The following is a 13280-nucleotide window of genomic DNA, read 5'->3' as shown; positions in this document are numbered from 1 at the left end:
AAGTTTATATGCCAACTAGCTCTGCAGATGACGAAGAAATGTGTTATGAAATAAAAGAAATTATTCAGATAGTGAAGGGTGACGAAAATGTAATAGTCATGGGTCACTGGAATTCGGTAGTAGGAAAAGGGAGAGAACGAAACGTAGTAGGTGAATATGGATTGGGGCTAAGAAATGAAAGACGAAGCTGTTGTGACTTGGCAAGACAGCCAAGTCACTAAGCGAGGATGCCGAAAGGCACGCGTTTAAGCTCACGCAGACTGGCGTGAGGTCTGGAACAGGACAATGTCTTGAGAATTGCAAATGAAGTACGTAGATCATGTAATACTTACCTTTAATCCATAATTGGAGAACATCGCTCTTGTTGATACATTAATATAATCTCAATATAACTGGTAATGGCGCCTTGCTAGATCTTAGCATATGACGTAGCTGAAGGCTATGCTAACTATCCTCTCGGCAAATGAGAGCGTATTTGTCAGTGTAGCATCGCTAGCAACGTCGGCTGTACAACTGGGGCGAGTGCTAGGACGTCTCTCTAGACCTGCCGTGTGGCGGCGCTCGGTCTGCAATCACTGACAGTGGCGACACGCGGGTCCGACGTATACTAACGGACCACGGCCGATTTAAAGGCTACCACCTAGCAAGTGTGGTGTCTGGCGGTGACACCACAGAAGCCACCTTGTAGAATTTTGCACAGAGCACAACCTAATCATAGCTAACACTTGGTTCAAGAATCATAAAAGAAGGCTGTATACATGGAAGAAGCCTGGAGATACTGACAGGTTTCAGCTAGATTATATAATGGTAAGACAGAGATTTAGGAACCAGGTTTTAAATTGTAAGACATTTCCAGGGGCAGATGTGGACTCTGACCACAATCTATTGGTTATGAACTGTAGATTAAAGCTGAAGAAAGTGCAAAAGGTGGGAGTTTAAGGAAATGGGACCTGGATAAACTAAAAGAACCAGAGGTTGTACAGAGATTCAGGGAGAGCATAAGGGAGCAATTGACAGGAATGGGGGAAATAAATACAGTAGAAGAAGAATGGGTAGCTTTGAGGGATGAAGTAGTGAAGGCAGCAGAGTATCAAGTAGATAAAAAGACGAGGGCTAGTAGAAATCCCTGGGTAACAGAAGAAATATTGAATTTAATTGATGAAAGGAGAACATATAAAAATGCAGTAAATGAAGCAGGCAAAAAGGAATACAAACGTCTCAAAAATGAGATCGACAGGAAGTGCAAAATGGCTAAGCAGAGATGGCTAGAGGACAAATGTAAGGATGTAGAGGCTTATCTCACTAGGGGTAAGATAGATACTGCCTACAGGAAAATTAAAGAGACCTTTGGAGATAAGAGAACCATTTGCATGATCATCAAGAGCTCAGATGGAAAGCCAGGTCTAAGCAAAGAAGGGAAAGCAGAAAGGTGGAAGGAGTATATAGAAGGTCTATACAAGGGCGATGTACTTGAGGACAATATTATGGAAATGGAAGAGGATGTAGATGAAGATGAAATGGGAGATACGATACTGCGTGAAGAGTTTGACAGAGCACTGAAAGACCTGAGTCGAAACAAGGCCCCCGGAGTAGGCAACATTCCATTAGAACTAGTGATGGCCTTGGGAGAGCCAGTCCTGACAAAACTCTACCATCTGGTGAGCAAGATGTATGAAACAGGCGAAATTCCCTCAGACTTCATGAAGAATATAATAATTCCAATCCCAAAGAAAGCAGGTGTCGACAGATGTGAAAATTACCGAACTATCAGTTTAATAAGTCACAGCTGCAAAATACTAACGCGAATTCTTTACAGAAGAATGGAAAAACTAGTAGAAGCCGACCTTGGGGAAGATTAGTTTGGATTCCGTAGAAATGTTGGGACACGTGAGGCAATACTGACCCTACGACTCATATTAGAAGCTAGATTAAGGAAGGGCAAACCTACGTTTCTAGCATTTGTAGACTTGGAGAAAGCTTTTGACAATGTTGACCGGAATACTCTCTTTCAAATTCTGAAGGTGTCAGGGGTAAAATACAGGGAGCGAAAGGCTATTTACAATTTGTACAGAAACCAGATGGCAGTTACAAGAATCGAGGGGCTTGAAAGGGAAGCAGTGGTTGGGAAGGGAGTGAGACAGGGCTGTAGCCTATCGCCGATGTTATTCAATCTGTATATTGAGGAAGCAGTGAAGGAAACAAAAGAAAAATTCGGAGTAGGTATTAAAATCCATAGAGAAGAAGTAAAAACTTTGAGGTTCGCCGATGACATTGTAATTCTGTCAGAGGCAGCAAAGGACTTGGAAGAGCAGTTGAACGGAATGGATAGTGTCTTCAAAGGAGGATATAAGATGAACATCAACAAAAGCAAAACGAGGATAATGGAATGTAGTCGAATTAAGTCGGGTGATGCTGAGGGTATTAGATTAGGAAATGAGACACTTAAAGTAATAAAGGAGTTTTTCTATTTGGGGAGCAAATAACTGATGATGGTCGAAGTAGAGAGGATATAAAATGTAGACTGGCAATGGCAAGGAAAGCGTTTCTGAAGAAGAGAATTTGTTAACATCGAGTATAGATTTAAGTGTCAGGAAGTCATTTCTGAAAGTATTGGTATGGAGTGTAGCCATGTATGGAAGTGAAACATGGGCGATAAATAGTTTGGACAAGAAGAGAATAGAAGCTTTCGAAATGTGGTGCTACAGAAGAATGCTGTAGATTAGATGGGTAGATCACATAACTAATGAGGAAGTATTGAATAGGATTGGGGAGTTTGTGCCACAACTTGACTAGAAAAAGGGATAGGTTGGTAGGACATGTTCTGAGGCATCAAGGGATCACCAATTTAGTATTGGAGAGCAGCGTGGAGGGTAAAAATCGTAGAGGGAGACCAAGAGATGAATACAGTAAGTAGATTCAGAAGGATGTAGGTTGCGGTAGGTACTGGGAGATGAAGAGGCTTGTTCAGGATAGAGTAGCATGGAGAGCTGCAATAAACCAGTCTCAGGACTGAAGACCACAACAACAACAACAACAGGATTTATCTAATGAATTTCAGCTTAGCGTTGTTATACTTTAAATCGCTCCGTACTCGAATATTAAAAAATCCTGACTGTTCGCAGTAGTTGGTCGCCAATTTCAGCTAGAGTGGCTACACACATTCTAAGAAAGCAAGCAGCGCTTACATCGCGTCAACGAAATAAGCTGATACATTCATATACCGAGCTCGTTGTTTCCCTCTCCTGTATCCTATCTCGCGGTTTCTTGAGCCGCGCTCGTATTCGGTTGTCGCTGTGCAGTCGCCTATCTAGAAAATTTTCGGCACGTGTCCTGTATGTATTTCAATGATGATTGATTCTGTTTAATATAAATGCAGAGAATTTGTGATACTATTAGTTCATACCAAGAAATTTTCAAGATATTTATTGTATTTCGAAATGTAAAAGACTACTGCAAACCTTAGTTACAGACCTGAAACGTACAAAATACATGAGTTAGAACCAAAAATATGTTCGGATTTCAACTTTCGTATATCTCTAATATTTTTGGAGGTATTCTAAATGAAAAAATGGGGTCGATTAACAACCCGTTAAATGCGACCTGTCTTTCCAGCACCTGTTTTGTTGTGGTGTGTTGTATATTTACGGGAACTGAATCCGTTTAGAACACTATAAAGTAATTTTTTTGCTACAGCGAAATTTTATTGTATGCTTTTAGAAGGTTAAATTTATGGAGTCACACAGTTTTTATTTTATTTAGAGCAGAGTTTTGGAGCGGAGTGATACACTTTTTCTGGCTGCGCTGGGAAGCAATCCTCGATGTATAAACTGCTTACTACATCGTAACAGAGACCCAAATGGGAGGGCTACGTTAAATTATATGTGAATTTAGAGTCATTTTCACAGATATTGGCTGTGGCCAGAATAGCAGTCTAGTCCTGTTCGCTCCTCAGTCCGTTGCACCAGTCCGTACACCTAACGGATTTGAGTCGACTTACCAATCCAGTCGAGGTCAGAAATGTATTGGATACTAATAATGGAAACAGTGTATTTCATTTTCCGTTCGGATATGATCGAGTTGTGATGGACATCGTAGAATATATTTCTCGAGTGGTCCCGTTGTGGAACTGCCACTTAAATTAACTTGCATGCTCGTACGTATACTTGCGTACCGTCTGCGTACTGCCGCGTTGTGAATGAAACTTCTTGACAGATCTAAAGAAGCATAATTACTACGGGCAGACTGACATTTTCCACTTTATGGCAAGCACATCGCTGATGTTTTCCTATCATGAATTTGCTTGCTCTTGCTGTGCTTAAGGAACATTCATACCTTTTGGGTTCTTAAACGATACTAGGTGATAAATAGTTTAGTACTGATTAGAAAATTTTTGTGAAGAGGTTGTTTTTATTTTATGCCGAATATTTTTAGAATACAATGTGATTATTTGTGAAGAGGAATTTCCAGCTTTCTATGTGGTGTTCAGCAATACCATAATCACTTTACTAGCTATTGCTTTATAGTACAGGCCAGATCAACCATTTTTTCAGCACAACAGCTGTAGTTATAAACAGGTAGATGGCGAAGCACAATCTTGCTTATGTTTACTGACAGACGCCAACAGGTCAGTTACAGGCAAACAACATATAAAATCTGTGATATGTACATGCTTACTGAAGCGACGAATGAAAATTTGTATAAGGTCGGCATTCGCGCCGGCCGCTGTGGCCGAGCGGTTCTAGGCGCTTCAGTCCGGAATCGCGCTGCTGCTACGGTCGCTGGTCCGAATCCTGCCTCGGGCATGGATGTGTGTGATGTCTTTAGGTTAGTTAGGTTTCAGTAGTTCTAAGTTATATGGGACTGATGACCTCAGATGTTAAGTCCCATAGTGCTTAGAGCCATTTGAACCATATTCGGGATTAGCGCCTAGATCGCGTTCTCAGTAGGCAGATGTGATACCGACTACACCACCCTACCGCAGTGACTTTTCATAACTGCACGGAATACGCTGGCACGCTTCCCTTCTCAATCCAAATTCCTATTCACGCCTCATTCGACTTGATATTTTCCCCTAAACTCTAACAGCATTGCACAGGCACTCCAACTACACTACTGGCCATTAAAATTGGTACACCACGAAGATGACGTGCTACAGACGCGAAATTTAACCGACAGGAAGAAGATGCTGTGATATGCAAACGATTAGATTTTCAGAGCATTCACACAAAGTTGGCGCCGGTGGAGACACCTACAACGTGCTGACATAAGGAAAGTTTCAAACCGATTTCTCATACGCGAACAGCAGTTGACCGGCGTTGTCTGGTGAAACGTTGTTGTAATGCCTCGTGTAAGGAAGAGAAACGCGTACCATCACGTTTCCGACTTTGATAAAGGTCGGATTGTACCCTATCACGATTGCGGTTTATCGTATCGCGACATTGCTGCTCGCGTTGGTCGAGATCCAATGACTGTTAGCAGAATATGGAATCGGTGAGTTCAGGAGTGAAATATGGAACGCCGTGCTGGATCCCAACGGCCTCGTATCTTTAGCAGTCGAGATGACAGGAATCTTATCTGCATGGCTGTAACGGATCGTGCAGCCACGTCTTGATCCCAGAGTCAACAGATGGGGACGTTTGCAAGACAACAACCATCTGCACGACAGTTCGACATTTGCAGCAGCATAGACTATCAGCTCGGAGACGATGGCTGCGGTTACCCTTGACGCTGCATTACAGACAGGAGCGCCTGCGATGGTGTACTCAACGACGAACCTGGGTGCACGAATGGCGAAACGTCATATTTTCGGATGAATCCAGATTCTGTTTACAGCATCATGATGGTCGCATCCGTGTTTGGCGACATCGCGGTGAACGCACATTGGAAGCGTGTATTCGTCGTCGCCATACTGGCGTATCAACCGGCGTGATGGTATGGGGTGTCATTGGTTACACGTCTCGGTCACCTCTTGTTCGCATTGACGGCACTTTGAACAGTGGACGTTACATTTCAGATGTGTTACGACCCGTGCCTCTACCCTTCACTCGATCCCTGCGAAACCCTACATTTCAGCAAGATAATGCACGACCGCATGTTACAGGTCCTGTACGAGCTTTCTGGATACAAAAAATGTTCCACTGCTACCCTGGCCAGCACATTCTCCAGATCTCTCACCAACTGAAAACGTCTGGTCAATGGTGGCCGAGCAACTGGCTCGTCACAATACGCCAGTCACTACTCTTGATGAACTGTGGTACCGTGTTGAAGCTGCTTGGGCACAGCTGTACCTGTACACGCCATCCAAGCTCTGTTTGACGCAATACCCAGGCGTTTCAAGGCCGTTATTACGGCCAGAGATGGTTTTTCTGGGTACTGATTTCTGAGGACCTATGCACCCAAATTGCGTGAAAATGTAATCACATGTCAATTCTAGTATAATATATTTTTCCAATGAATACCCGTTTATCATCTGTATTTTTTCTTGGTGTAGCAATTTTAATGGCCAGTAGTGTATATTGGAACAGCATCTGACTGAAGCACAAATGCCTCAGTTTCAGCCTCTACAATGATGTTCGTGTTTAGGGGGAATCCGGCTGAGACATGAATGGGGATGTGGATTTAGGACGGGGCGTGCCAGGATAGTCTGTACATTGGTCTAAGCCAATGTGCTGGGGTGGCGCACTGGTTAGCGCATCTGCCTAGAGTGCAGGAGAAGTGGGTTTGAATCCCAGCGTGCGTACAAATTTTCATTCATCGCTTCAATCAACATGTATACATCATATATGTATGAGACTTGGAAAGGTCTCTGGAACCATATAGTTTTATTTGATATAAAAATCCCCCGCCTCCCCGAAACATGAAGTTTGCTCTAAAGCCAGGAGCATTAAATGTAAAATCGTTAGATATTAACCATCATTCAGGGAAGTATGTTAACAAAATCTCATCTGACTTTCATTATTTGCCAATACGGGACCGTTACCGAATAGGATTACAGAATACACACACACACACACACACACACACACACACACACACACACACAAACACACGCAGACACAGAGAGAGAGAGAGAGAGAGAGAGAGAGAGAGAGACAGAGAGAGCGAGAATGAGAAAGGGGGGGGAGAGGGGGGATATTCGTCACTGATTTGTTTAGTCAATGCGGAAACGTCACAGATTTGCTCAATCAACTACAGTAGGAGAAAGTACAAGGCAGTGTGTATCGTGCCTAAGCTTACTCTTCATATTCCGAAAATGTGTATTTATGTATGAAACAAAATATATTTGACATTCTTCCAAACACAACTGAGTTTTCATCATGGCAGCAAAATGAGAGGTAATCGGCCTTCTAAGGAGGCTTGCAGAGCAAAAAGTTATGTGATCAACGTTACAGCTCCAGGATCGAAAAGGATTGCAGGTAAGACAATACAACCGCAGGGTAAGTGCGTAGTTTCATTACGAGTATTATAGATTTGTGGAATGTAGTAATCTTTGTGGTACGGATAGACAACTGGATTATGCTCGGCAGACTTCAGTCGCTGCCGTAGTGGATGTGAAGGTAATGTAACGGTGACCTGAATGATTGCGTACCTTTACTAACATCATTGGTAAATGTGTCAGTAATAGTATCTGGTTCATACAGAAACAGGTCTTCTAATAGATGTATCGGTGTATCGCGAAACTATTCACCGAAGATGTCACGGGTTGAAGATAAACCCTTCTCACATACGTTTACTACTTTCCAGTATGAGTTTGTAAACTGATGGTCTATATGACTAATGTGTTCCCTCTTTTGTAAATGCAGGTGGTGTCAGTAACTCTTACTGTTATGTTTGATAGGGGCAGAGCTCTCAGGAGGTGGTCATCTACCTCAAATAACTGTACCTCAGAAACACTGCCCGCAACCACTATAAATCTAGTTGCGTGAGTGAAGGTTTAACGGTTTGAAGAGATCATTTTGAATGTGAAGAATATAGCGACACATTTATTCATGTTAATTTCTTCAGGCATTCCAGCAATTGGTGGTAGCATTTACATTTTAGAGTTTCCTAGCTGTAAAACTAAACGACTTAGCGCCATTATCCACGTAAAGGGTGATCTGTGGCGTAGAGTGACAAGGGGAAAACTATAAACTGACAATTAAAATCTCTAACCGATGTCGATCTGTGAATCAACCATTTGTGATCTGGACACAGAACCTCTCTTTGAGGGGAATCGTTGCATACGCGGAAAATCTATTGGGGCTCATCACCTGAGCTACAGCCAAGAGACATTAGTAATCTGGTGCGATGCCAATGGCTTCAGTGTTGTTGTAAAGAGCACAACTTTCGTGGTGAGAAATAGAACAGTAGCCAGAAATCCCACAACAGCAGTTGGGGAAAAGACAATTTTGGAAACTATACTTACGAACAGTTAGACGAGAGTCGATGCTCCATAGTCATGTAGCTGGTAGAAGACATAATAACAAAAGTAATCCCCAAATTGGTCTCCACAGGCTTCATCGAATTCAGGATGTTGCTTTGTGCAGTGAAAAATAGTATCTAAACTGATTTATCGAATCTATAACTTTTATGAAGAAGAGAAATTTGTTAACAACGAGTATAAACTTAATTGTCAGGAAGCCGTTTCTGAAAATGTTTGTATGGAGTGTAGCCATGTATGGAAGTGAAACGTGGACGATAAGTAGTTTAGACAAGAAGAGAATAGAAGCTTTCGAAATTTGGTGCTACAGAAGAATGCCGAAGATTAGATGGGTAGATCACACAACTAATGAGGAGGTATTGAATAGAATTGGGGAGAAGAGGAGTTTGTGGCACAACTTGACTAGAAGAAGGGATCGGTTGGTAGGGCATATTCTGAGGCATCGAGGGGTCACCAATTTGGCATTGGAGGGCAGCGTGGAGGGTAAAAATCGTAGAGGGAGACCAAGAGATGAATACACTAAACAGATTCAGAAGGATGTAGATTGCAGTAGGTACTGGGAGATGAAGAAGCTTGCACAGGATAGAGTAGCATGGAGAGCTGCATCAAACCAATCTCTGGACTGAAGAGCACAACAACAACAACAACAACTTACTTGGCAGCTGGCATGGGACTCATCACCGTCATCATTTTTTTTTTAAAGTCATCAGTCTTCTGACTGGTTCGATGCGGCCTCCCATGAATCTTGTCCTATGCGGCACATAAAACCAAAAGGCACGATCAAAGAAGTTTTCATCTAACACTGTCAGCGTCGTTCTGCAGCTTGTCAGTGGGACAACAGCTCGTGATTCACGGTCCACTCTCATCAATATGACCACCTCCTATGTTCGACGTCAACGCGCAATAACCAGCCATTTCTGGCAGGTGACATCACTAGCAGTAGAGGGTATATAAAACGTGTCGGGGGGACGCGGAAAACAGTGCAGTCGTTGTCGTCGTGTGGAAACGGAGCGATTTATCTGACATTTAAAGCACATGATCACTGGTTTTAGGAATAAGGGTGGAAGCATTTCCAAAACCGCTAAATTCGTAAACCGTTCCCAAGCCGCCTTGGTTAAAGTATATACTCCGTGTTCTGCCTTACGGCAGGTCTTGTCATGGGGGAAGCCTCGTCAGAGAGGTCCAGCGCATGAGTGTCTAGGGAGGTGATTCCAGTGGTCATTTCCCTTGCCTTCCACTGATGATGATGGAATGATAATGTGGACAACACAACACCCAGTCCCTGAGCGGAGAAAATCTCCGACCCAGCCGGGAATCGAATCCGGGGCCCTTGGCGTGATAGACCGCTGCGCTAACCAGTCAGCTATTGGAGCAGACTTAAAAGTATATCGTGCATGGAAAAATAGTGCTATCGAAAACCGGCGCCGAGCCAGCTGTGGTGTGCCACGCGCCGTAGATGATACACTCCTGGAAATTGAAATAAGAACACCGTGAATTCATTGTCCCAGGAAGGGGAAACTTTATTGACACATTCCTGGGGTCAGATACATCACATGATCACACTGACAGAACCACAGGCACATAGACACAGGCAACAGAGCATGCACACTGTCGGCACTAGTACAGTGTATATCCACCTTTCGCAGCAATGCAGGCTGCTATTCTCCCATGGAGACGATCGTAGAGATGCTGGATGTAGTCCTGTGGAACGGCTTGCCATGCCATTTCCACCTGGCGCCTCAGTTGGACTAGCGTTCGTGCTGGACGTGCAGACCGCGTGAGACGACGCTTCATCCAGTCCCAAACATGCTCAATGGGGGACAGATCCGGAGATCTTGCTGGCCAGGGTAGTTGACTTACACCCTCTAGAGCACATTGGGTGGCACGGGATACATGCGGACGTGCATTGTCCTGTTGGAACAGCAAGTTCCCTTGCCGGTCTAGGAATGGTAGAACGATGGGTTCGATGACGGTTTGGATGTACCGTGCACTATTCAGTGTCCCCTCGACGATCACCAGTGGTGTACGGCCAGTGTAGGAGATCGCTCCCCACACCATGATGCCGGGTGTTGGCCCTGTGTGCCTCGGTCGTATGCAGTCCTGATTGTGGCGCTCACCTGCACGGCGCCAAACACGCATACGACCATCATTGGCACCAAGGCAGAAGCGACTCTCATCGCTGAAGACGACACGTCTCCATTCGTCCCTCCATTCACGCCTGTCGCGACACCACTGGAGGCGGGCTGCACGATGTTGGGGCGTGAGCGGAAGACGGCCTAACCGTGTGCGGGACCGTAGCCCAGCTTCATGGAGACGGTTGCGAATGGTCCTCGCCGATACCCCAGGTGCAACAGTGTCCCTAATTTGCTGGGAAGTGGCGGTGCGGTCCCCTACGGCACTGCGTAGGATCCTACGGTCTTGGCGTGCATCCGTGCGTCGCTGCGGTCCGGTCCCAGGTCGACGGGCACGTGCACCTTCCGCCGACCACTGGCGACAACATCGATGTACTGTGGAGACCTCACGCCCCACGTTTTGAGCAATTCGGCGGTACGTCCACCCGGCCTCCCGCATGCCCACTATACGCCCTCGCTCAAAGTCCGTCAACTGCACATACGGTTCACGTCCACGCTGTCGCGGCATGCTACCAGTGTTAAAGACTGCGATGGAGCTCCGTATGCCACGGCAAAATGGCTGACACTGACGGCGGCGGTGCACAAATGCTGCGCAGCTAGCGCCATTCGACGGCCAACACCGCGGTTCCTGGTGTGTCCGCTGTGCCGTGCGTGTGATCATTGCTTGTACAGCCCTCTCGCAGTGTCCGGAGCAAGTATGGTGGGTCTGACACACCGGTGTCAATGTGTTCTTTTTTCCATTTCCAGGAGTGTAGGTGTGAACTACAACTGAGGAGTGGATACGGTCGAACAGAAGTGCAACAATTGAACAACTGACCATCCAGATGAACCAAGGGGCTACCAACAGTGTCTCCTCAACGACTGTCCAGCGAACGTTGCCTTGTATGGGCCTCCGGAGCAGGCTCCTGGTTCATGCACGCCTGCTGACTGCTGTTTATCGGTGACGAAGGCTGGAATTTGAACGACAGTGACGCAACCGGACGTCCACTGAGTGGCGACAGGTGACCTTTTCACATGATTCACGTTTTATGCTCCATCAGACAATCGCCGTTGGCGTGTGCGGCGTGAAACTATGAAAGCAAACATCCTGCAACAATCGCTGGATGGGTCCATGTCGGTGGAGGGAGTTTTATGGCCTGAGGGACGTTTTCGTGGCGTTCCCTGGGTGGTCTGGTCCGTCTGGAAGGCACAGTGGATCAACATAAGTATGCAGCTATCTTTGGGGACGATTTCCACCCGTACATGCAGCTTGTTTTTCCTCGCCATGATGGCACCTACCAGCAGGACAACGCGACGAGTGACACGGATCTCGTAGTGTACGTGCGTGGTTAGAAGTGGATTGTGATGAGTTTATCGTACTCCCCTGACCAGCAAACTCTCAGGATTTAAAACCGATCAAGAATACTTGGGACTAACTCGATCGGGCTGTTCGCACCATGGATCCTCAACCGAGAAACTTATCGCAGCTGACCACGGCATTGGAGTCGGCATGGTTCCACACCCGTGTCGGTACCTTCCAGACCCTCACTGGCTCTCTTCCTCCACATCTCGCAGCGGTCCGCAGTACAAAAGGTGGTTATATAGGGTTTTGATTGATGGTCGTATTAATGTGACCCTGTAGCGTTCCATCGGTTAGTGAGTAGTTAAAAATGGTTTAAATACCTGCGAATATCTTGGCTTCGGTGTTGGCTGGTTCAAACGGCTCTGAGCACTATGGGACTTAACTTCTAAGGTCATCAGTCCCCTAGAACTTAGAACTACTTAAACCTAACTAACCTAAGGACGTCACACACATCCATGCCCGAGGCAGGATTCGAACCTGCGACTGTAGCGCCTAGAACCGCTCGGCCACCCCGGCCGGCTGACTTCGGTGTCCCTCGACGACTGCATACATGAGCTAAAATATGCTTGTTCAATAATTACAGGATTCCATAATGGCTTTCACTTCAATGATGTAGGCCACAACTGAAGTAAAGTAAGTACGTAGATTTATCCACTTCAAAACCTGTATCTTATGAGCTCATGATCAATCTTCGGTGTAATAAGCCTCGTCCTTACTAACCGATGGTAGCACATACTACACTGGCGATTTTAAATAGTCCAGATGCAGTAATTTGACAGGAATGCGTGTGTGAGGTCCATTGCATTGTTCCACACTAATACTTAACAAAGTACGAATACAAAGTCACATATCGTTCTGTCTTTTGCGATATTAAATCAAACTGTTTAAACACTCCGAAATAATCCGTCACTGCACTGTTCTAATATGCTGTTTTAGACAATGTCCAACACACGAGTTGCTCTGTTGTAAGTCCAAACCTCAATCATGCACCAAGAACTTATCTGAACTGTACGCTGAGATCTGTCCTCTAGTGGGTCCGACACTCATCTGCCCTAACAATACTCGAGGCCGAGTATTTATACTCTTCCTACAATGTACTACTGGTTATAATAATGCAAAACGTAATTTGTAATATGAAATAGTTTAACAATATTATCAAACACTCTATAATATTCCCTACTTTGCTAGAACAAGTTTAAGCCGTTTTATAAACACATAAAAATCACATCAATATTGAAATTGCAGAAATAAGCATTCTAACAATGCTAAACGATTAATTATCTATATTTTGTTAATTAGGCTAGAGATTTAATTCCTACGATTTACAGATGATGAGAACGAAATATATTATTCTTTTATCTAAACTTTTCCATATATTAATTTCCTG

General features: G+C 44.8%; 1 protein-coding gene across 1 annotated transcript in view; it reads left to right on the top strand.

Annotated features, from left to right (window-relative positions):
- The window catches only part of LOC124805674 (ankyrin repeat and SAM domain-containing protein 1A-like), a 586984-nt gene extending 574464 nt beyond the window's left edge, over positions 1-12520 (top strand). Inside the window, exon 13 of the mRNA XM_047266244.1 lies at positions 12477-12520. Within this exon, the coding sequence (XP_047122200.1) occupies positions 12477-12520 (44 nt within the window). The remainder of the gene's footprint in view (positions 1-12476) is intronic.
- Positions 12521-13280: the final 760 nt, after the last annotated feature.

This window comes from Schistocerca piceifrons, chromosome 7 (assembly GCF_021461385.2).
Source record: "Schistocerca piceifrons isolate TAMUIC-IGC-003096 chromosome 7, iqSchPice1.1, whole genome shotgun sequence".
Lineage (NCBI taxonomy): Eukaryota > Metazoa > Arthropoda > Insecta > Orthoptera > Acrididae > Schistocerca > Schistocerca piceifrons.
This window is presented reverse-complemented; position numbering and strand designations above follow the sequence as displayed.